Genomic DNA, 25,299 nt, shown 5'->3' on the forward strand with positions numbered 1-25,299 from the left:
ACTCTCAAAGTTACTCTCAAAGTTACTCTCAAAGTTACTCTCAAAGTTACTCTCAAAGTTACTCCCAAAGTTACTCCCAAAGTTACTCCCAAAGTTACTCCCAAAGTTACTCTCAAAGTTACTCTCAAAGTTACTCTCAAAGTTACTCTCAAAGTTACTCTCAAAGTTACTCTCAAAGTTACTCTCAAAGTTACTCTCAAAGTTACTCTCAAAGTTACTCTCAAAGTTACTCTCAAAATTACTCTCAAAGTTACTCTCAAAGTTACTCCCAAAGTTACTCTCAAAGTTACTCTCAAAGTTATTCTCAATTGCTTTCATTCTTTAGGCTAAACTAAATCAAGGTCAGATTCACTTTTCTTTGGCAATAAAAATATGACCTACTCCTCTATGACAATCTATCAGCTCATTAATACAAAAACAGCATTGTAGGACCCTTCAACATTAGCCATGACATGCAAAGGGAGCTGTTTAGCGGTCACTGTATGACATGCAAAGGGAGATGTTTAGCAGCCACTGTATGACATTCAAAGGGCACTGTTTGGCAGCCACTGTATGACATTCAAAGAGATATGTTTAGCAGCCACTGTATGACATGCAAAGTGAGCTGTTTAGCAGCCACTGTATGACATGCAAAGGGAGCTGTTTAGCAGCCACTGTATGACATGCAAAGGGAGATGTTTAGCAGCCACTGTATGACATGCAAAGTGAGCTGTTTAGCAGCCACTGTATGACATGCAAAGGGAGCTGTTTAGCAGCCACTGTATGACATGCAAAGGGAGATGTTTGGCAGCCACTGTATGACATTCAAAGAGAGATGTTTAGCGGTCACTGTATGACATGCAAAGGGAGATGTTTAGCAGCCACTGTATGACATGCAAAGTGAGCTGTTTAGCAGCCACTGTATGACATGCAAAGGGAGCTGTTTAGCAGCCACTGTATGACATGCAAAGGGAGATGTTTAGCAGCCACTGTATGACATTCAAAGGGCACTGTTTGGCAGTCACTGTATGACATTCAAAGGGAGATGTTTAGCAGCCACTGTATGACATGCAAAGGGAGATGTTTAGCAGCCACTGTATGACATTCAAAGGGCACTGTTTGGCAGCCACTGTATGACATTCAAAGAGATATGTTTAGCAGCCACTGTATGACATGCAAAGTGAGCTGTTTAGCAGCCACTGTATGACATGCAAAGTGAGCTGTTTAGCAGCCACTGTATGACATGCAAAGGAAGATGTTTAGCAGCCACTGTATGACATTCAAAGGGCACTGTTTAGCAGCCACTGTGTGACATGCAAAGGGGGATGTTTAGCAGCCACTGTATGACATGCAGAGTGAGCTGTTTAGCAGCCATGGTATGACATGCAAAGTGAGCTGTTTAGCAGCCACTGTGTGACATGCAAAGGGAGATGTTTAGCAGCCACTGTATGACATTCAAAGGACACTGTTTGGCAGCCACTGTATGACATTCAAAGGGAGATGTTTAGCAGCCACTGTATGACATGCAAAGGGAGATGTTTAGCAGCCACTGTATGACCTGCAAAGAGAGATGTTTAGCAGCCTCTCTATGACATGCAAAGGGCACTGTTTGGCAGCCACTGTATGACATGCAAAGTGAGCTGTTTATCAGCCACTGTATGACATTCAAAGAGCACTGTTTGGCAGCCACTGTATGACATTCAAAGGGAGATGTTTAGCAGCCACTGTATGACATGCAAAGGGCACTGTTTGGCAGCCACTGTATGACATTCAAAGGGTGATGTTTAGCAGCCACTGTTTGACATGCAAAGGGCACTGTCTGGCAGCCACTGTATGACGTGCAAAGTGAGCTGTTTAGCGGTCACTGTATGACATGCAAAGGATGATGTTTAGCAGCCACTGTATGACATGCAAAGGGAGATGTTTAGCAGCCACTGTATGACATGCAAAGTGAGCTGTTTAGCAGCCACTGTATAACATGCGTACTCAATATACCATAGTCAATACCGTACCATGTCAATATACCGTAGTCAATACCGTACCTTGTCAATATACCGTAGTCAATACCGTACCTTGTCAATGGTTTTATACAGAACGGCCGCTGCAGCTCTAGCGTTGCTGAAACGAAGAATTGCTGGGCCAGCATTTCCTAAAGCCAATGATCCAAGCAGCAACCCAACGAATACCTGAATTGGCCATAAAAATTGTTAGTCAAAAAGCTCTTTCGGTACTAATAGTTTTTGGTTGTTCATGAAGGGATTCCTTTTTATCTAAATCTACAATTTAGATTCAATTGTAGTGCCATGAGGAATACCTACATGTAGTAATGAGTATTAATATATTAGCCATGAGGAACACCTACATGTAGTAATGGATATTAATATATTAGCCATGAGGAATACCTACATTTAGTAATGGATATTAATATATTAGCCATGAGGAATACCTACATTTAGTAATGGATATTAATATATTAGACATGAGGAACATCTACATTTAGTAATGGATATTAATATATTAGCCATGAGGAATACCTACATTTAGTAATGGATATTAATATATTAGACATGAGGAATACCTACATTTAGCAATGGATATTAATATATTAGACATGAGGAATACCTACATTTAGCAATGGATATTAATATATTAGACATGAGGAACATCTAGATTTAGTAATGGATATTAATATATTAGCCATGAGGAATACCTACATTTAGCAATGGATATTAATATATTAGACATGAGGAACATCTACATTTAGTAATGGATATTAATATATTAGACATGAGGAATACCTACATTTAGCAATGGATATTAATATATTAGACATGAGGAATACCTACATTTAGCAATGGATATTAATATATTAGACATGAGGAACACCTACATGTAGTAATGGATATTAATATATTAGCCATGAGGAATACCTACATTTAGCAATGGATATTAATATATTAGACATGAGGAATACCTACATTTAGCAATGGATATTAATATATTAGACATGAGGAACACCTACATGTAGTAATGGATATTAATATATTAGCCATGAGGAATACCTACATTTAGCAATGGATATTAATATATTAGACATGAGGAACACCTACATGTAGTAATGGATATTAATATATTAGACATGAGGAATACCTACATTTAGCAATGGATATTAATATATTAGACATGAGGAATACCTACATTTAGCAATGGATATTAATATATTAGACATGAGGAATACCTACATGTAGTAATGGATATTAATATATTAGCCATGAGAAATACCTACATTTAGCAATGGATATTAATATATTAGACATGAGGAATACCTACATTTAGCAATGGATATTAATATATTAGACATGAGGAACACCTACATGTAGTAATGGATATTAATATATTAGACATGAGGAATACCTACATTTAGCAATGGATATTAATATATTAGACATGAGGAATACCTACATGTAGTAATGGATATTAATATATTAGCCATGAGAAATACCTACATTTAGCAATGGATATTAATATATTAGACATGAGGAATACCTACATTTAGCAATGGATATTAATATATTAGACATGAGGAACACCTACATGTAGTAATGGATATTAATATATTAGACATGAGGAATACCTACATGTAAGTATGGATATTAATATATTAGCCGTGAAGAATACCTACATGTAGTAATGGATATTAATATATTAGACATGAGGAATACCTACATTTAGTAATGAATATTAATATATTAGCCATGAGGATTACCTACATGTAGTAATGGATATTAATATATTAGACATGAGGAATACCTACATTTAGCAATGGATATTAATATATTAGACATGAGGAATACCTACATGTAGTAATGGATATTAATATATTAGCCATGAGAAATACCTACATTTAGCAATGGATATTAATATATTAGACATGAGGAATACCTACATTTAGCAATGGATATTAATATATTAGACATGAGGAATACCTACATGTAGTAATGGATATTAATATATTAGCCATGAGAAATACCTACATTTAGCAATGGATATTAATATATTAGACATGAGGAATACCTACATTTAGCAATGGATATTAATATATTAGACATGAGGAACACCTACATGTAGTAATGGATATTAATATATTAGACATGAGGAATACCTACATGTAAGTATGGATATTAATATATTAGCCGTGAAGAATACCTACATGTAGTAATGGATATTAATATATTAGACATGAGGAATACCTACATTTAGTAATGAATATTAATATATTAGCCATGAGGATTACCTACATGTAGTAATGGATATTAATATATTAGCCATGAGGAATACCTACATTTAGTAATGGATATTAATATATTAGACATGAGGAATACCTACATTTAGTAATGGATGTTAATATATTAGACATGAGGAACTTCTAAATGTAGTAATAAGTTTCAACATGTTGACTATCTTCATTTGTGATATGTTCACTTCTGAAAACTTTCTGAACTTGGACAGTTTGCTTGACAGTATCGGCAATAATCGGAAAGATATGAGTGCTCTAAATTGGTTGCAACATGCAGGACTTAGTGATGACATCTTTGAAAGCAAATTGTATCAGCAACATCAGCGTCCTCGTTGGTTCTTGCATCAGTAAAAAGCATCTGACTGTGTAGTAAACTCTGTAGTAGTAAGTAGTAGTAAACTCTCCATCTTAACTTGCTGTCCTTTCTTCAATTTCTTTTTAGTTCTTTTTAGTTTTTAGAACTTCGGCTTATGATTGGCCCATTCGAATATGACTTGTTTACTTGATCTAAGAGAGTTCCATTTTAGCATAACTTATGACTTTCTAGCTCACATTTTTGTTGCAAGAACACATAAGAAACAAACTTGTTGATCATGAACTTACCTGAAAAATTGATCCGGGTGCCAAGCATTCTTCATGAACCATTTTAGCACCAAACCAAAAAGTCAAGCCAGTTATGCAAAAATATGACAGCCAGAAGAAACTCCGAAGAATACCCTCTAGAGCAGATTTACGGACACCCAGGGCATAACCTTCCTTTACATGCGTAGAATACCTAAAAATTATACAAAGTCTATTGTGATGATCGCATGACATATGCTGAAGGTGAGTCTACAATCACTGTTTCCATCTTTTGATGATTGGTCGTTCACAGCTAAAACCTTTAGATGATTGGTCGTTCATAGCTAAAACCTTTTGATGGTTGGTCGTGCACAGCTAAAACCTTTTGATGATTGGTCGTTCACAGCTAAAACCTTTTGATGATTGGTTGTTCACAGCTAAAACCTTTTGATGGTTGGTCGTGCACAGCTAAAACCTTTTGATGATTGGTCATTCACAGCTAAAACCTTTTGATGGTTGGTCGTGCATAGCTAAAAACTTTTGATGATTGGTCGTTCACAGCTAAAGACACACCGGACTATAAAGATTTGATCATTCATAAAAACCTTTTTAAAAATTTATAGTTTTCAAAAAGAGGCTTTATAAAGGAAAGCTCAGTATATAGAAACAGTAATCTTGCATGATTTCAACTACTGTGAGAAATAGCCAAAACCGCTTGATGCAATAGATACTATGGCTATCTATATCAGTTTACTATGATAATACTGAATTTAGAATAATATTAATTTAAGACAGACGTAAACTGATTAGTACTAGTAGTACTGATTAGTACTAGTAGTACTGATTAGTACTAGTAGTACTGATTAGTACTAGTAGTACTGATTAGTACTAGTAGTACTGATTAGTACTAGTAGTACTGATTAGTACTAGTAGTACTGATTAGTACTAGTAGTACTGATTAGTACTAGTAGTACTGATTAGTACTAGTAGTACTGATTAGTACTAGTAGTACTGATTAGTACTAGTAGTACTGATTACTAAACCTTTAAACATAAACATGCATAATTAGTCGACAGCCGAGTAAAATCCATTCGCAAGCTTCAGCCTCAGCTCCACTAGTTTCTGATCACCTATAGATGTGTCATGAAAACAAACTGAAAATTACGGCCTCCCACAATCTTTTTTAGCTACAGTATATGGAAAACCACTTGGTTATACAGTTGAACCTAAATTTGTATTATAGTGATAGACCCACTATAATACAAGTTCTATTTATTTACAGGCTTTGAATCAAACCAAACTTGTGTTTGTCATAAGATTTGTTGTTTTAAAAAATCTGTTCCTAAGTATCTTGTGTGTACGCTAACTACCAAGGTATATATGCCTTAATAAGTCCAGACATGTCATTGTATAATGCTAAGTATATATAGGCTACCTTAATGAATCTAGACATATCATTGTATAATGCTAAGTATATATGCCTTAATAAGTCCAGACATATCATTGTATAATGCTAAGTATATATGCCTTAATAAGTCCAGACATATCATTGTATAATGCTAAGTATATATGCCTTAATAAGTCCAGACATATCATTGTATAATGCTAAGTATATATGCCTTAATAAGTCCAGACATATCATTGTATAATGCTAAGCATATATGCCTTAATAAGTCCAGACATATCATTGTATAATGCTAAGCATATATGCTTTAATAAGTCCAGACATATCATTGTATAATGCTAAGTATATATGCCTTAATAAGTCCAGACATATCATTGTATAATGCTAAGCATATATGCCTTAATAAGTCCAGACATATCATTGTATAATGCTAAGCATATATGCCTTAATAAGTCCAGACATATCATTGTATAATGCTAAGTATATACGCCTTAATAAGTCTAAACATATCATTGTATAATGCTAAGTATATACGCCTTAATAAGTCTAAACATATCATTGTATAATGCTAAGCATATATAGGCTGCCTTAATAAGTCCAGACATATCATTGTATAATACTAACTACCATGAGTACTGGTTGTACTACAGTGAAGCCATTTATTCTATAATGATGGTTATAAACCGACTCAAGCAGACGGCAAATACACATTATTTATATATTATATATTTGGTAGAAAATATCAAAGCAAACTGCGTAATAATTTAAGTACTCAAGACACAAATCTACAGGGTAACTGAACTTTTCACAGTATAATATTTGGTTTCTCATCACCAAGGACAAAGAAAAAACATGACAAGAGTTCTTGAAGCATTTTAATTTTTCTCCTTAATATTTGTCAAGAGTAATGGTAGTTTAGGGCTTTCTTTTACTTCCTTACAAAAAAAGTTATTGTTCACAATGGAGTCTGGAATGCTTCAGTTTTCCTTTTTATGCAAATTCTTTCACATGAAGCACCGCTTTTCTCATTAGTACCAAATGAGAAAATACCAATGAGATTATTCTTCTAAATAAAACTTTTTATAGCACTTATTGGTTGAGAGCACACTAGCAAGTAAAGCCAGCAAGAACGCCCATAAATAATACAGATTGCCCATGACATTGCGTCAGGAAGGAACGGCACAATTTCGCTATGCTTGATATTATGTATGGTAGTTGAGTTGTCCAATCACAGTCATTCTAAGCGTAATGTTATGTAGCAAGCTTCAAGGACGAGTGAACAGAACTCATGCATAAAAACAACTCGTTTATACTGGCACTAAATGGTTTAGCAAATGACTACCTGTCTTCCGCCTTCTTTTCCCCTCCAAAAGCTGCAACCAAGCGCATGGAGCTGAATGTCTCTTCTGCAACAGCCCCAGCTCGGGTATATGCGGATATCTCTCTGTTAACTATACTCTTAGTTAACTGCCGAAGAAAGGAAATAGTGAGAAAGCATTCGTCTTATCAGTTTATCATATTAGTTTACCATTAAAAAATTTAATTGTTATTAAAAACTGAAACAACAATTAAATCTTGATAAAAAACTCTAAAGCACGAATAGCGATACAGCCAGAATAAGTTAACAGCTTTTCAAAATTCTCACGATAGTCTGTTAGACTGTGAACCATTCTAGTTATGTGGCAACTGCTATGGCAAATTTCAAAATTCTCACGTCTTAAGACCTTCACTTATTATGCAGATACCATATAATCAAAAAATAGTAACACAGTGAATGAGACGGCTGTACACCTACAGATACTGCTTATAGTAGTTCAGTGAATGAGACAGCTGTACACCTACAGATACTGTTTATATTAACACAGTGAATCAGACCGCTGTACACCTATATATACTGTCCTTACTATTTACTGAACTATTCTTTAGACTGTAGGTGCTATTTTAGCCTGAGGTCTATGGTTAAACTTCAACTACTCTAATGCAGCCAGACGCCTATCACATGGCTAGACTTTTCCGGACCTGTCTATCAAACATACCACATAGCTAGCTCTTTCTGCACCTGTTCATCAAACATGCCACATAGCTAGCTCTTTCTGCACCTGTTCATCAAACATACCACATAGCCAGCTCTTTCCGCACCTGTTCATCAAACATACCACATAGCCAGCTTTTTCCGCACCTGTCTATCAGACATACCACATAGCCAGCTCTTTCTGCACCTGTTCATCAAGCAAACCACATAGCCAGCTCTTTCTACACCTGTTCATCAAACATACCACATAGCCAGCTCTTTCTGCACCTGTTCATCAAACGTGCCACATAGCCAGCTCTTTCTGCACCTGCTCATCAAACAAACCACATAACCAGCTCTTTCTGCACCTGTTCATCAAACAAACCACATAGCCAGCTCTTTCCGCACCTGTTCATCAAACATACCACATAGCCAGCTCTTTCCGCACCTGTCTATCAAACATACCACATAGCCAGCTCTTTCCGCACCTGTTCATCAAACATACCACATAGCCAGCTCTTTCCGCACCTGTCTATCAAACATACCACATAGCCAGCTCTTTCTGCACCTGTTCATCAAACAAACCACATAGCCAGCTCTTTCTGCACCTGTTCATCAAGCAAACCACATAGCCAGCTCTTTCTACACCTGTTCATCAAACATACCACATAGCCAGCTCTTTCTGCACCTGTTCATCAAACATGCCACATAGCCAGCTCTTTCTGCACCTGCTCATCAAACAAACCACATAACCAGCTCTTTCTGCACCTGTTCATCAAACAAACCACATAGCCAGCTCTTTCCGCACCTGTTCATCAAACATACCACATAGCCAGCTCTTTCTGCACCTGTTCATCAAACATGCCACATAGCCAGCTCTTTCTGCACCTGCTCATCAAACAAACCACATAACCAGCTCTTTCTGCACCTGTTCATCAAACAAACCACATAGCCAGCTCTTTCCGCACCTGTTCATCAAACATACCACATAGCCAGCTCTTTCCGCACCTGTCTATCAAACATACCACATAGCCAGCTCTTTCCGCACCTGTTCATCAAACATACCACATAGCCAGATCTTTCTGCACCTGTTCATCAAACATACCACATAGCCAGCTCTTTCTGCACCTGTTCATCAAACAAACCACATAGCCAGCTCTTTCTGCACCTGTTCATCAAACATACCACATAGCCAGCTCTTTCTGCACCTGTATATCAAACATACCCCATAGCCAGCTCTTTCTGTACCTGTTCATCAAACAAAACGCGGTGGCCCGCTTTCTTCGCATATAGCCATTTGTGATGTCCATAAGGGAAGATAATACAGTGGTAGGCCTCAGGCTAAAGTAGCACCTTTCGACAGTAGAGAGTAGAGGCAGTATAAAGAGGTGAAGCGCGATGTTGATATATAGTGGAATTGGAGAGACATGATCATCAGCAAATGACTTGAGCAGACAGGTAGTGACAGTTGTAAGTCAAATCAATGGTTTTCTTTACAGACTTTAGATTTGCTGTATATAGTTTGTTAATACATAATGGTTGCTGATTTATACAAAACGATGAAAAACTTTTGAATTTTAAAAATCTATTCTCCTTATATACATCACCATACAAAATTATTTCTTATTATAATGAACTTACTTTTAAAAATAGGTTTGTTTAACAAAAGAAAATAATACTAACGTAAATAGTATATTTTAATTTTTAGGCTTTTATCTTTTCACTTTTAGAAATTCATTGATTTTTCTTGTTCTGTGTAATTAAATATTAATTGTATATTTAATAATTCATACAAGAATGAAGTTAGTATATAAGTTAGGTTAGTGCTCAAGTGATAAACTGCCTCGAGTTCTTCTTACTCTAGTAATGATGAATAGACATATAACCATCAAGGGGCACAGAGATAAGACAACTGCTGATAGCTTGGGACTGGCAATAAATCCAAGGGTGTAGCCGCTGATGAACGTGCCGAGCCAGGCAGCGAGACAGGCCAGGTTGTCTCCCATGCCATCATAAAGCTTGTTCAGATTACTACAGCATATAAACATTTTTATGTAGACTAAACAGTAAGGTTAGTCTTATAGTGTTCAAGTCTACACGAAGGCTATAGAGCCATCTAATCAGACTGATAATCAGGAGCTGACAGAAAGTCAATACTATATGATGAGTCATTTAATAATAGCTGAGGTTCTTTGAAGACAGTATTTTGTATAGCGTGTTGACTTTTGATAAAATTACAAAATGACTTTTTCGCATAATTGAATTTTGGTAATTTCAATTTCTGCATTCAGCTTCAAATGTGTAGCAGCTTCCCAAATGGTATACTTAAACTTTACACCGGCACTCTTAATACTTACACTTTACACTGGCACTCTTAAAACATAATGAGTGAAATTTCTACAACGGTTTGAGCAAAATAGATTGATATTGCAATTGAAAGGAATTGAAACAACTGGAGAGGCAATATATAGGATAATTGTGGTTTATCGTGAGGCCCTGCATAGGATCTATTGATCCCTGATTAACAACAGTCCTATATTTGCCTGTCTATGAAGACAAAAATTTCCATCAACACTAATCTTTAAATAAGCTTTTTTAACAAAATTAAGCAATGAGCATACAGATTAATAGCAAGACTGATCTATCACCATCACTTGAGCCTCATTGGCTAAACATGCCACTGAGTGAGCCTCATTGGCTAAACATGCCACTGAGTGAGCCTCATTGGCTAAACATGCCACTGAGTGAGCCTCATTGGCTAAACATGCCACTGAGTAAGCCTCATTGGCTAAACATGCCACTGAGTGAGCCTCATTGGCTAAACATGCCACTGAGTGAGCCTCATTGGCTAAACATGCCGCTGAGTGAGCTTTGACTTTTTAAAGTTACTGGAAATAATAGGTCTGATATTACAACTATTACTGAGGTGGCCATTGGAAATAGCAAATGTAGAAGTGGAAAGAAAACGGCTATTATAGCTAGTATGGAACATTTAGGGTAGAAGCTAAGACCTTGTGAAATGTCTTGCACCGAGCTCCAGCACCTTGAAACACCAACCTACATGTATGTAATCACCGCTTATTTCACAGCCTTTCAGTAGATTTAGTTATTTCTGTCTTTAAATTACCATCGCTGAGTTATAAATTTACTATTATGAGAGGTCAGGTTATAAGTTTACTATTATGAGAGGTCAGAGGTCAGGTTATAAGGTCAGAGGTCAGTGCGATTTGTCGCAATCATCTTATGTAACTGTTACTCAAATTTTCTAAGCAATTTGTTTAAATTGGGTAGAAAAAGTTTACTTCATGGTCCCTAATGGCGTCAATTAGTCAACCGAACAGCAAAAAAGAGATTCCACAGACATATAATAGTTAAGAGATTCCACAGACATATAATAGTTAAGAGATTCCACAGGCATATAATAGTTAAGAGATTCCACAGACATATAGTGTTTACACGTAATAAGAAGTTCAGACAGATAACCTAGAAGTTGAGTTATGAACCAGATGAAATATTTAGAACTTGTATCTCACATTGAATCAAAATTGATAATCATCGTTTGTTCACCGTCATAGAAATGTTATTTACATGAGACTCTCAGCACTCTGTTCGAGTCAAAGGTAACGAATACCAACTAAAACCTTTACTAAAAACATGCCTGCCTTAATAAAACAACATGTATTTTGATTGGGTTTTTAGGCTCTTTTTTTGAAAAGAATGATAATGTCAACATCTAAAATTTAACGGCAACAGCGTGTTAAAAAGCTTTTTACATATTTCTAGCTGACCAAAAACTGTTTGAATCGTGATCCAACATCTACAGTTACTCTTAAATGTGTTTAAAATAGCTATACAGCAATTGTAAGTTTGCATATCTAGCCACTAGCCAGGCAGAAGCTTTTATGGCTTTTTGATTATAGTTCATAACTAGTCTGCATTGATAGTAGAACAAGTTTTTTCTGCAATCTCTGCCTCTTCTGTCAGATTAAACTTGCACTTCACTGTTGTTTTTGATTTATCAACATCACTTTGTGCATATCTCCATCATCTGTCCTATTGCCTATTTCCTTACATAGAAAAGTCAACATATAACAACCATTTGAAGTTTAATTGATGCTCTAAGGAAATAAGGTTTGTGGCAGCTCTAAGCATGGATTCAAGCGAGATTGTGCAAGCTTGACACTTCGCCTGCTTGACACTGCGCCTGAATGACACAAGCCTGCTTGACACTGCGCTGCTTGATACTGTGCCCGCTTGACACTGCGCCGGCTTGACACTGCGCCTGCATGCCACTGTGCCTGCTTGACACAAGCCTGCTTGACACTGCGTCCGCTTGACACTGCGCCTGCATGCCACTGTGCCTGCTTGACACAAGCCTGCTTGACACTGCGCCCGCTTGACACTGCGCCTGCATGCCACTGCACCTGCTTGACACAAGCCTGCTTGACACTGCGCTTGCTTGGTACAAGCCTTGTGTATACAAGCAAATTGTGTATCAATGGCTGAGACTAGCAAAAAACCCTTGTTCACATATTAATTAGAATTTAATGAGTCACTGAATGATTGGGTTTGAGTAAGTGCGGGAGATTAACTTATCTACCACTTACATTGTGCAGAATGATTGGGTTTGAGTAAGTCCGGGAGATGAACTTATCTATCACTTACATTGTGCAGGAGGATTGGGTTTGAGTAAGTCCGGGAGATGAACTTATTTATCACTTACATTGTGCAGAATGATTGGGTTTGAGTAAGTCCAGGAGATGAACTTATCTATCACTTACATTGTGCAGGAGGATTGGGTTTGAGTAAGTCCGGGAGATGAACTTATCTATCACTTACATTGTGCAGAATGAAACGCTTAAGAAATGCAACTAATGTCACTTAAATAGTGATGACCAGTAAATGGCATTGGGGAAGATTTAGTCATGAAGCTTAAATATCCCATAGCAAGACTAAACTGAGAATATTATGGGCTGATTCAACAATCATAATATCTTACAGAACCATGCGTGTGTTGAGCTCTCCTGCATTGTGTACATCAAACCAGCCAATGCTCTGCTTCATTATCGCTTGAAAGTAGGCTATCCTTACTCGTCGAATCTGTCTTTCTCTTGTCCATGTCCAGGAAGTGATGCCTGAAATTCCATTTGTTATAGCCAGCTTGTTTCACCGATCAGTCTCTACAGTCGATGATGATGATAACAGTCGATGACGATGATAACAGTCGATGATGATAACAGTCGATGATGATGATAACAGTTGATGATGATGATGATAACAGTCGATGATGATGATGATGACAGTCGATGATGATGATAAAGTCAATGATGATAATAACAGTCGATGATGATAATAACAGTCGATGATGATGATAACAGGCGATGATGATGATAACAGTTGATGATGATAACAGTCGATGATAATGATATTAGTCGATGACGATAATAACAGTCAATGATGATGATGATAACAGTCGATGATGACAGCTGATGATGACAGCCGAGGGTAACAGTGGATGATGACGATGGTGATGATGACAGTTGAGGATGACAGTCGATGATGATGACAGACGTTAATAACCGTCAACAAAAACAGTTTTTGAGATGATAATCGTTGTAATAATCTCTCGACACAACCATTTATCATCAATGAATGTAGGAGTTTCTCTTTTAGCAATTTTTATCTAGTATCAAATACAGTAATTTTAACTTTATGAAAAGATTTTGCTTTAATTATGCTTGTCTAAAAATTGGTTCAAGCCGAGAAATTAGTTTGCACAGCGTTACTTTTTAGTATTCTACAAGTACTTTTACTAGAGTAGCTAAACAGATAAATGTTTTTCTATTACTAGTAAAGCAAGATTGACATACTCCTTAGACAAAATAGACACTTGTTTTAACATGTCAGTGTTGGATGAAAACGTTTTAATAGTATTCACATTTTATTGCTAGTGTGAAATTTGTTGCTGCAGAAGTTATTTTGCTAAATTTAAAAACTTAGTGACACACCTATGGATCTTTGCAAAGAACTACTTTTCATCAAATAAAAATAAAACGATATCATTAAAAATTGACATATAACCTAAACATGTAAAAATGTACAGACAACAAAAATCTCTAATGCATCAGGAATTATGCGAGCAATGATTCAGCCTGATCAGTAAACTACTTTACTAGATACTAAACTACTTTACTAAAAAAGAGGTTATTGGCAATCGTCTGGGTGATCGTGCTAAAGTTGAAATCGTCTGGATGATCGTACTAAAGTTCAAAAACTTTAGTACGATCACGCAGGCAGTTTCCAATGATTTCTAAAAGATTGCCTTATCAAAGCTTCACCTTCTGTTTTACATGTGGGTATTAAAAAGATGATAGAATGCTTGCGAATATAGAAGTCTGTGCTCACCAAGGTATCCAAGAATAAAGACTCCAACTGCAAGTCCGATAAAGCTTGGAACATAGAAGCTTTGAATATCATTAATAATTTCTCCTTCGGTGACTTGTTCTCCAAATCTAGAATTATGCTTGCTGAGTGAACATCAAACATACAGTATGTGACTGCCTGAGCAAGTCAGCATGCAGCTAGCAAGAAAACTAGCTGAGAAAGGTTAGGCATTCGGTAATGCATCAAAAATTTACATCAACCATTAAGAAACTAAAGCAGAAAGACTTGTATTTATATTTCTGCTGTAATTTCCATAGTATGATCTGAAGCAAATTCTTTGAATAAACAATACAAGACAAACTGGAAATTGAAGTCAATGGTTCTGTACCAAACACCTTTCTCTTAAGACAGAGAAAAAAATTGAAATTATCATATCCATACTGATTTATCGTTGCATACTAAGATTCAACTAAGAAAGTTATTAATATTCATTTGAAAAGTGTAAGTATAGAATATTATGTATGTTTAAATCAGGCAACGATTAGCAAACACTTCCCTTCGCTAATAGATCTATTGTCTCTAGCTACAGCAACACTACCAAAAAGTTAATCATTGAGTTAGTATGTCTGCTAGTATGTTAGTAGTGTTAAGGTGTCATGTGACATGCAACAAATGTGTCCATGTAGTTACTGGTAGTTATTAGATCAAAGACCACCAATAAAAACTACTGCAGATTGACGAGTGAATAATTATTGACAAGCTGATACCCCTTGAATGTGTTGATAAGCTGATGTCCCTTAAATGTATTGATAAGCTGATGTCCCTTGAATGTATTGATAAGCTGATACCCCCTTGAATGTGTTGATAAGCTGATGTCCCTTAAATGTATTGATAAGCTGATACCCCTTGAATGTGTTAATAAGCTGATGTCCCTTAAATGTATTGATAATCTGATGTCCATTGCATGTGTAGACAAGCTGATGCCCCTTGCATATATTGATAAGCTGATGCCCCTTGCATTAGCCTGTCTTGACAAACTGTTGTTTTTACGGAGTTGTCCCCCGGCAAGCGCAGCGAGCAAAACAACAGCTTGTCACAAAACGCATTGCACCTGTTGCATCAGCTGCACTGAAAGGGAGTTGTTCTCTTCTGTCTATGCGGCTTGACTGCGATGTTATGTCGGTCACTCCATTAGTAATCATAACAGATTTCGCACAGAAATTTATGTAGAAAAAAAAGATTAAACTGTTTAATCAAAGACCAGTCTTTGCGGTAAACTTTAGTAGAACTTAAGAATAAAGTAAATTAAAAATAAAATCAATAAAAACAAATAAAACTGACTGATACACAAATAAAAATAAAACTTACTGAGTGCACAAATAACAACATGTTTAGTTGCTGTTGTTGCCTAAGTTCTTAAGTTCTACTAAGGTTTATCGCAGATACTGGTCTCTGGTTAAACGTTCTTGTCCTAATACATGCCTTAGTAATACAGGCCTTAGTAACACATGCCTTAGTAATACATGCCTTAGTAATACATGTCTTAGTAACACCGACTTTAGTAATACATGCCTTAGTAATACATGCGTTAGTAATACATGTGTTAGTAATACAGACCTTAGTAATACATACCTTAATAATACAGATCTTAGTAATACAGGCTTTAGTAATACATGTGTTAGTAACACAGGCGTTAGTAATACATGCCTTAGTAATACATGCATTAGTAATACAGACCTTAGTAATACACGCCTTAGTATTACAGGCCTTAGTAACACATGCCTTAGTAATACATGCCTTAGTAACACATGCCTTAGTAATACATGCCTTAGTAATACATGTCTTAGTAACACCGACTTTAGTAATACATGCCTCAGTAATACATGTGTTAGTAATACAGACCTTAGTAATACATGCCTTAGTAATACAGGCTTTAGTAACACATGCCTTAGTAATACATGCCTTAGTAATACATGTCTTAGTAACACCGACTTTAGTAATACATGCCTTAGTAATACATGCGTTAGTAATACATGTGTTAGTAATACAGACCTTAGTAATACATACCTTAATAATACAGACCTTAGTAATACAGGCTTTAGTAATACATGTGTTAGTAACACAGGCGTTAGTAATATATGCCTCCATAATACAGGCCTTAGTAATACAGGCCTTAGTGATATATATATATATATATATATATATATATATATGTATATATATATTAATAAGGTCATGCGTTACTATAGTGTGCGTATGTATAGTGTACTATGTATATTTGACAGTTTACATATTAATAAAAGCAATAGGACTTAGCGAGCACATACTCACATATGGTTGCAGCTATCATTTTCACTTGAATAGCTCTTTAGTAAGATAAATTTGGTTGTAAGAGTTCCAAAAAGATGTACATTTCCAGCAACGGCGCCACCAAGAAGGACCATAAACAAGGTTCCAAACACCATCAGAAGTACATCAAGTTTGTCAGAAAACCGAAACTGCAATAAAACAATAATACAAAAATACAATGACACAATAATAGAAAAATACAATAACACAATAATACAAAAATACAATGACACAATAATACAAAAATACAATGACACAATAATAGAAAAATACAATAACACAATAATACAAAAATACAATGACACAATAATACAAAAATACAATAACACAATAATACAAAAATACAATGACGCAATAATGAAATGATAACAATGATAATAAAACTTTCTGTAGCAACAAAGAACTTTCTTTCTGGGAAGTGAATACAACCCTCGCACAACTTCTCAAAAAGGTTTTACCTAAAGGGTTTTTAGCTAGTACGGATATACATGTATTACAAACTTAGATTTGCAAACACGCTGAAATAAATAAAAATTCATCAAAATCAAATAATTTCAGGTAATGAGACAAAGTGTACTGATGATTGACTTGGTGTCACATTGAGAGGCCTTCGTGCTATTTGAGACATTGCTGTGAGTGTTCAAACACGGCTTAAAGCCTCACATTGCTTTGAGGCCTAAACGCGGGCTATCTTGGTCAATTATTTTGCTAAGCTGCTATACGGTCATGTAGATTCAAAATATTGGGAAGCATACATTCCTAAGGCTGCTTTTTACAACAGTTGAAAATTTGAGATTCATGTAACACACTGTAGCCTTAGTGTTCTGCCCACCAGATCATAATGAATATGGAAATTTACTGTACAACTATGGTGAGTGTTTGTATCAATTTTCTTCCTGTACATAGATTTCATAAGCCTCATCGGATAATGTTAACAATTTTTAGAAGCTCAATTTTTAAGCCCTTTTACAATGACTTCATGGAATCAGATTCAAAGAGTTTTGTTGCAATTGTAAAGCCTGCCATAAGCACTGAAAAACAAGTTGGAGATAAGATTGTTTTATGACCAAAGACTTAGTTGTCTACCGATTCCGTGTATCATATAGCAGCAGTACTTCTATATATCTTACTTATACTACTATGTATCTTACATATACCAGCAGTATTACCATGTATCTTACATATACCAGCAGTATTACCATGTATCTTACATATACCAGTAGTATTACCACGTCTCTTACATATACCAGCAGTATTACCATGTATCTTACATATACCAGCAGTATTACCATGTATCTTACATATACTAGCAGTATTACCACGTATCTTACATATACTAGCAATTTTAACTAAAATATTGTTGAGTGTCATGCTGAATGCAATCAGATACGGGCATGTTTTTCACTAAAGTACAGTCACCTTTACCAGAGTTTGTTTACGAATCTTCATAATTGATGTACGGATCATGTTTTATGTAGCTGCTGCGCTTCAACGAGTCGGCTTCTTTAACAGGGAGCAAGAACATCTCTAGTATTAATATACGTCTCATATAGGTTCCGGTGCATTGTATTACATTAGGTTGTGCGAGTTTAAAGTGAGCTTAGATTCTCACATGCATAATAGATTATCACAAGCATAATAAATCATCTTACCAGAGTTACAAGACTGATTCTGCTCTCCTCCTCCTTGTCCATAGGAGGCAATGATGAATGACTTCTGATAAACCTGAAAAAGTAAAGATGTATTAGATAGAGCTAGGCAAAAGTAGTCAATATAGTTGCACTGTTTGCACTTACAAATGGTTTTAAAGGTAGTGTTTATTCATTTGTACTATGTAGCTAATAGTTTAGGCATTATTAACTATCTGCATATAAATAAATGGTGAATAAATTAATAAATTTGCTGTGTTTAGAGATATCTTGAGAAAATTTGTTATGCATATAGATAGTTGAATTGACTATTCTACATTTTTTTATCTATAGCTAATAAATGGAATCAATTAAATCAATCATCAATCTCGGCTATCATTTGGAATTTTCTAAAAATTATATTAGTTACATCATTTATTCTATACACAGTTATATTATTATTTTGTATGTGTATCATGGCACAGCTAAGACTATGACTATCCTATCAGAGCACACCTATGACTATGACTATTCTATCACAGCACAGCTAAGACTATGACTATCATATCAGAGCACAGCTAAGACTATGACTATCATATCAGAGCACAGCTATGACTATGACTATCCTATCAGAGCGCAGCTATGACTATGACTATCCTAACAGAGCACAGCTATGACTATGACTATCCTATCAGAGCACAGCTATGACTATGACTATCCTATCAGAGCACAGCTAAGACTATGACTATCCTATCAGAGCACAGCTATGACTATCCTATCAGAGCACAGCTATGACTATCCTATCAGAGCACAGCTATGACTATCCTATCAGAGCACAGCTAACACTATGACTATTCTATCAGAGCACAGCTATGACTATGACTATCCTATCAAAGCACAGCTACGACTATCGTATCAGAGCACAGCTATGACTATCCTATCAGAGCCCAGCTAAGACTATGACTATTCTATCAGAGCACAGCTACAACAAGAGCTCACTAATTCTATAGAACTCATGCAATTGTCAGTAGGAATTTCATCTAACTGTAATTGAACTTCTCAAAAAGACCAAATGATTTGAAAAATTTCTAATATTATCAAAAAAGTTTACCAAATCACATTTGCCAAGATTTCAATTTAGATTTTAAGGGTAATGTTATCCTATCTTTCAAACAAAAAAGCCATAGTAGTCTCAATATTGTACTTCCTTCATGTATTTAAAACTTGGATATCTGGTCTGTGTAGTCAGAGATATTAATAAAGCCTCGAGTTTACTTGGTGTTTTGTAGGTCACCTCTGGAAAGGTTACAGTCACTCATTTACTTTAATTAAACCGAAAAGAACAGGAGAGCAAGGTGAGCAAGGGGAGCGAGAGGAGAGCGAGAGGAGAGCGAGAGGAGAGCGAGAGGAGAGCGAGAGGAGAGCGAGAGGAGAGCGAGAGGAGAGCGAGAGGAGAGCGAGAGGAGAGCGAGAGGAGAGCGAGAGGAGAGCGAGAGGAGAGCGAGAGGAGAGCGAGAGGAGAGCGAGAGGAGAGCGAGAGCAGAGCGAGAGGAGAGCGAGAGGAGAGCGAGTTGAGAGGAGAGCGAGAGGAGAGCGAGGGGAGAGCGAGGGGAGAGCGAGGGGAGAGCGAAGGGAGAGCGAGAGGAGAGCGAGAGGAGAGCGAGAGGAGAGCGAGAGGAGGGCGAGAGGAGAGCGAGAGGAGAGCGAGAGGAGGGCGAGAGAAGAGCGAGAGGAGAGCGAGGAGAGCAAAAGGAGCAAAGGGAACAAGGAGATCGAGGAGACAGAAGGGAGCGGAGTGGCGCGAGGGAAGTGAGGAGAGGGAGGAAAGTGAGGAGAGTGAGGGGAGTGAGGAAAGCGAGGGTAGCAAAGGGAGCGAAAGGAGCAAAGGAAGCGAGATGAGCGAGGGGAGCGAGGAAAGCACGGAGTGAGAGGAAAGCGAAGGAAGCGAGGGGAACGAGAGGAACGAGAAGAGCGAGGGAAGCAAAGGGAATGAAAGGAGCGAGGGGAGCGAGGAAACTGAAGGGAGCGGGGGAGCGAGGGTAGCGAGGAAAATGAGGGAAGCGAGGGAGCAGAGGGAGCAAAGAAAGAACAATTTGAAAGGTGTTTATTTGTTTCATGTTTTATCTTTTAGCTTGGTTCAAGATAAGTTTACAAGGTTTAGCTTTGTGATATTACTAGCGGAATGACTGGTGTTGCATGGGTAATATAAACCAGTTTATGATGTAGTTGCCTGCCACTTGCCATTAGCCTGGCACATTGCTAATGGCTAATTTAAATAAGTTAATTATCTACGGCTCTTACCAATACGTAGAACGACATTGCGCCAAAACTGAAAGCGGTAGCGTATTTTTACTTACATAGCGGCATATATCGCCCAATGAATCTTTCAATCATTCATAGCTAAATTGCTAAGGCATTTGCCTGACGAATGGGAGATACTGAGATCAAATCTGGTGCGTTATGGGTTTTTCTTTTTTTTAATTTTAATAGCTATAGCTTGAAAAACTGAACTACATATAGACTTTGAAATTTATATATATACTAATAGAATGCGCGGTGTTGCCCAGGTAATAAAACTCTTTGCACACAAAATTATTTTTTGTTAAACATATAATAACAGTTACCATTCTAACTTTCAAACTTCATATTTTGATAAAAGTGTTTTGTGCAGTTTAAATAAATTTAAAAAAAGATAAAACAACTGTAAAGATTTTCAAACTTTGTCAAACAACTGTAACTGTAACTTTGTAATTGTCAAACTTCATATCATGAGAGAAACTTTTGTGCAGGTCAAATAATTTAGGAAACGAAACAAAACGTCTGTAAAAGTGTTTTAATGTAAGTGTAAAATAATTAGCAAGTAATAGCTAAATTTAGTCTGTTTTGCTACAACTACAACTGAAGATGATTTGGTAATACAATTAATACGAGCTGAGAAAACAAAATAAAATTCTTGAATATGTTGAATTAATAATAACAATTCATGCATAGAAGTGTGGTGCATGGAGCATGGTGCACAATGCGTGGTACGTGATGCGTGTGTGTGGTGTGGGGTGGGGGTGTGTGGTGTGGGGTGTGGGCTGTGGGGTGTGGGGTGTGGGGTGTGAGGCGTGGGGCGTGGGGTGTGGGGTGTGGGGTGTGGGGTGTGGGGTGTGGGGTGTGGGGTGTGGGGTGTGGGGTGTGGGGTGTGGGGTGTGGGGTGTGGGGTGTGGGGTGTGGGGTGTGGGGTGTGGGGTGTGTGGTGTGAGGTGTGTGGTGTGTGGTGTGTGATTTGTGGTTTGTGGTTTGTGGTTTGTGGTGTGTGCAGTGTGCAATGTGTGTGGTGTGCATGCGTACATGTGTGTATGTGTGTATAAAAAAAGGTTGCTGTTCCAGCAGAAGCTATCCACCAAAACTTTGAATACCATAATACTGGTATCTCTCAATACCGGTGCAAGTGTTAAAAATGAGATTTTGGACTGTCTTTGTCTGGTACGTTGTCTGATCGAACGGAGAGATAATGTAGAGGCTATTTTTACTTGAAATAATACAATTGTTTGCAGGAAAAGTATTGATCTTTACTGATTTAGCAATTGAACCTTACGAAAAACCTTCTTGAGGTTTTTAATTTCAAGATTTTAATAGCTATAGCTAGACAAACCGAAGTACACACACAGACACACAAACTTTGAGGTTTCTACATATAGATAGATCAAGTTAATTAGAAACTTTGCCTGAATATTCTTTCAGGTGGTCTTCTACAATCATTGGTCTGCTGCAGGAAGCATCATTAAGGATGATGAAAAACAGATGTTACTGTTTTTATTACTAGCTACTTTTTCAGACTTATAGGAACTGACATTAACCTCAAAAACATGCCATTTTGCTTTGTACATGTCTTTTAGCCGTTGCGTTATGCCCAACATCAGGAGAAGTGCCAATTGGCCGACAGATTTGTTATTTTTCAATAAGTTATTTGCACAGATACAGATTGAACTCGTTAGAAAGCAACAACGTTGATCTGTTTTCAAAGTTTCAACAAAAATACTTTTTGATAAAGAATCAAGTGCAGCTTTTTACAGTTACTACCAGGTGTTATATTGTAATTGCTTTATGAGCAACTAAAAGGTGTCGTAGTCTCACTGCTTCATGAAAAACTACAAGGCGTCGTTGTGCCATTGCTTTATGAAGTTAGAGTACAAAGTTTGCACTGATGGATGTTTTTGTATCGTGTGCTTGGGTACACATGAGGCATTCAGATTCCAATCACATGTCTCTGACCATTTTAGGAAAATTATGACAGTTTTCACCTTGTCACAATCCAAACAATAGTACACAATAGCTGAATCAGGTAAGGTCTGCATCTTAATGATGCACATTTGTGCCCAGTAAAACTGGGCACAAATGTGCATCAGTAAAGCCTGGTTCCCATATACGTCGCAAAGCACTGGCGACAGCACCGCAGGCTATTAGCGGTAAAATGGGAACCCATGCGCCGGGTATCACCGAGGATTGCCGGTAGTTGCCAGCTGCAACGCAATAGTTTAGCGCTGTTCAAGTTTCCAAAAAGCCGCAAGCAAAACCTTCCCGAAATGCACTGTACAGGTGAAGGTCACCATTATAGAAACGGCATGGCGAGCGTACAGTTTATTTGATTACGCGATTATGTTTAGCGATGCAGCTTATAGCCTATGTGAACAGATGCCACCGGGCCTAACATCGCAAGCGATTTGCTGCGCAAGTTACCGGGAGAGTCTCGCTATTGATATGGGAACCAAGCTTAAGGGCACACCCCAGAATCTTTATAAATATCTCAATGTTTTCGGCTAAAACTAGCGGAATGTCCGGCGTTGCACGGGTGTTAAAAATCAGCTTATAAGCAGTGATAGCATTGCCACACTTATAAACTCGGCTTATAAACAATGCCACTTACCACTAGCCTGGCACATTTCCAGCGTCTAATTTAAGAAAGCTCTTACTAATACGTAGAATTGCGTTGCACCGTAACGGAGAACGCTAGCGTATTTTTACCTACATGCTGGCATATGTCGCCCAATGATTCCATCAAGCTCGCGTGACTTAATTATTAAGGGATTAGACTGGCGAATGGGAGATTCCGAGATCAAATCTTCTGCAATACGGATTGTTCATTCCAAGATTTTAGTAGCCTGTTGCCGGACATACCAATGAACATCCAAACTTTGAGATTCATATAAATAGCCAAATTCTGTCTTTTAATAAACACATTCGGTGTTGGTTATTGGTTTAGTACTAACCGACATTTCTAACAGAAGATTGCCAAATTTGTTACAAATTATTTGTTTGCTCTGATAAAGTGTACAACTAGTTGAAAACTGTGTCTGTTGTAGTTGAGAATGGCTAAACATAGTTAATTGAAGACTAAGGGCAGGCAAAAAGAACTTAGTAGACCTTTAATAATATTGAGGAACTTAAAATAAAATTAGAAAATTAACAATTTTCTACCTTTGGTGCGATTCTTGTATGAGCCTTGGAGAGCGCAAAGGCTTGTACACAGATATGCATGTAGTTGCCATGATGGAGAAATGTGCAGTAGGCATAATATTAAGGAACTAGTAGAGGATGAGATGAGTCAGTGTGTCAACAACTTTGGTCATTCAAGGTGTGACAAACCTTCTCTATAAAATGGCTACAGAATTTTAGTGAGGTGGAACGGTGAGCGTTATAACGCTCTAAACGCCTGATAGTTAGAAGATAGAATGAAATTGACCAGCACTACTCGCAATTTACTAGAATTGAGCTGTTCACAACTGACCAGCACTACTCGCAATGTATTAGACTTGAGCGATTCACAACTGACCAGCACTACTCGCAATGTACTAGACTTGAGCTATTCACAACTGACCATCACTACTCGCAATGTACCTGATTTGAGCTATTCACAACTGACCAGCACTACTCGCAATGTACTAGACTTGAGCTATTCACAACAAACACTCCTACTGGCATTTATATTTTGGCAATGAGAATATGAAAAATGCTATTTTTCATGTTGAAGATTAAAGATGTGGAGAGCAAAAGGCTTTCTGATGCGTTATCTCGCTGTCTATGGGCCAACTCGCCGGAGCTCCTTATTTCATTCATTGCTGCTAAGTTGCTATGTGCGGTTTGATTTAGTGGCTTAAAGAGATTTCATTAAACCAAAGATGCAAAAAAAATTCAAAAACTATGTTTGCTTCTGCATTTAAAAAAAAGCTGAATAAGTCTATCTTGACATTAAATATAAAAACAGCAGTCAGCCGTCAGCATTCAGCAGAGAGCAAAAGAGGGAGAGAGAGGGAGAGAGAGGGAGAGAGAGGTAGGGTGAGAGAGGGAGAGGGAGGAAGAGGGAGAGAGAGGGAGAGAGAGGAAGAGAGAGGGAGAGAGAGGGAGAGAGAGGGAGAGAGAGGGAGAGAGAGGGAGAGAGAGGGAGAGAGAGAGAGAGAGAGAGAGAGAGAGAGAGGGAGAGAAAGGGAGAGAGAGGGAGAGAGAGAGAGTAAAGGAGCAGGAGAGAGAGAGAGAGAGAGAGAGAGAGAGAGAGAGAGAGAGAGAGAGAGAGAGAGAGAGAGAGAGAGAGAGAGAGAGAGAGAGTAAAGGAGCAGAGACAAAATGAGCTCCTCGAGCTATTGTAGCGCACATGCAGCTTTCTAAATTTTACAAGAAATCGTCTCCTAGCGCTCAACCAAAG

The 25,299-nt window shown here is 37.3% G+C and overlaps 2 protein-coding genes across 3 annotated transcripts in view; one reads left to right on the plus strand and one right to left on the minus strand.

The window, feature by feature from the left end:
- The window catches only part of LOC137389773 (ATP-dependent translocase ABCB1-like), a 54,216-nt gene that overhangs the window by 25,417 nt on the left and 3,500 nt on the right, over positions 1 to 25,299 (minus strand). For both annotated transcript variants that reach the window (XM_068075869.1, XM_068075868.1), the window contains exons 3-10: positions 18,639 to 18,711; positions 16,969 to 17,135; positions 14,659 to 14,765; positions 13,253 to 13,388; positions 10,113 to 10,284; positions 7,585 to 7,709; positions 4,880 to 5,051; positions 2,052 to 2,165 (exon numbers count right to left, since the gene is read on the minus strand). In XM_068075869.1, coding sequence (XP_067931970.1) covers positions 2,052 to 2,165; positions 4,880 to 5,051; positions 7,585 to 7,709; positions 10,113 to 10,284; positions 13,253 to 13,388; positions 14,659 to 14,765; positions 16,969 to 17,135; positions 18,639 to 18,711 — 1,066 coding nt within the window. The remainder of the gene's footprint in view (positions 1 to 2,051; positions 2,166 to 4,879; positions 5,052 to 7,584; positions 7,710 to 10,112; positions 10,285 to 13,252; positions 13,389 to 14,658; positions 14,766 to 16,968; positions 17,136 to 18,638; positions 18,712 to 25,299) is intronic.
- Positions 19,493 to 25,205, plus strand: LOC137392167 (zinc finger CCCH domain-containing protein 13-like). The gene is made up of 4 exons (XM_068078800.1): positions 19,493 to 19,526; positions 19,904 to 20,423; positions 22,983 to 23,092; positions 24,865 to 25,205. The coding sequence occupies exons 1-4, from the start codon at positions 19,493 to 19,495 to the stop codon at positions 25,203 to 25,205; spliced, it is 1,005 nt and encodes a 334-aa protein (XP_067934901.1).

The sequence above is a fragment of the Watersipora subatra genome, chromosome 3 (assembly GCF_963576615.1).
Source record: "Watersipora subatra chromosome 3, tzWatSuba1.1, whole genome shotgun sequence".
Taxonomy (NCBI): domain Eukaryota; kingdom Metazoa; phylum Bryozoa; class Gymnolaemata; order Cheilostomatida; family Watersiporidae; genus Watersipora; species Watersipora subatra.

Bases quoted from the DNA above. Each gene is read 5' to 3' on its own strand.
- LOC137392167 (XM_068078800.1), top strand. From the start codon at position 19,493: ATGACTATCCTATCAAAGCACAGCTACGACTATC. The intron at 19,527-19,903 runs GTATCAGAGCAC...GGTGTTTTGTAG, and splicing joins AAAGCACAGCTACGACTATC to GTCACCTCTGGAAAGGTTAC. The intron at 23,093-24,864 runs GTATCACCGAGG...ATATAAAAACAG, and splicing joins AATGGGAACCCATGCGCCGG to CAGTCAGCCGTCAGCATTCA.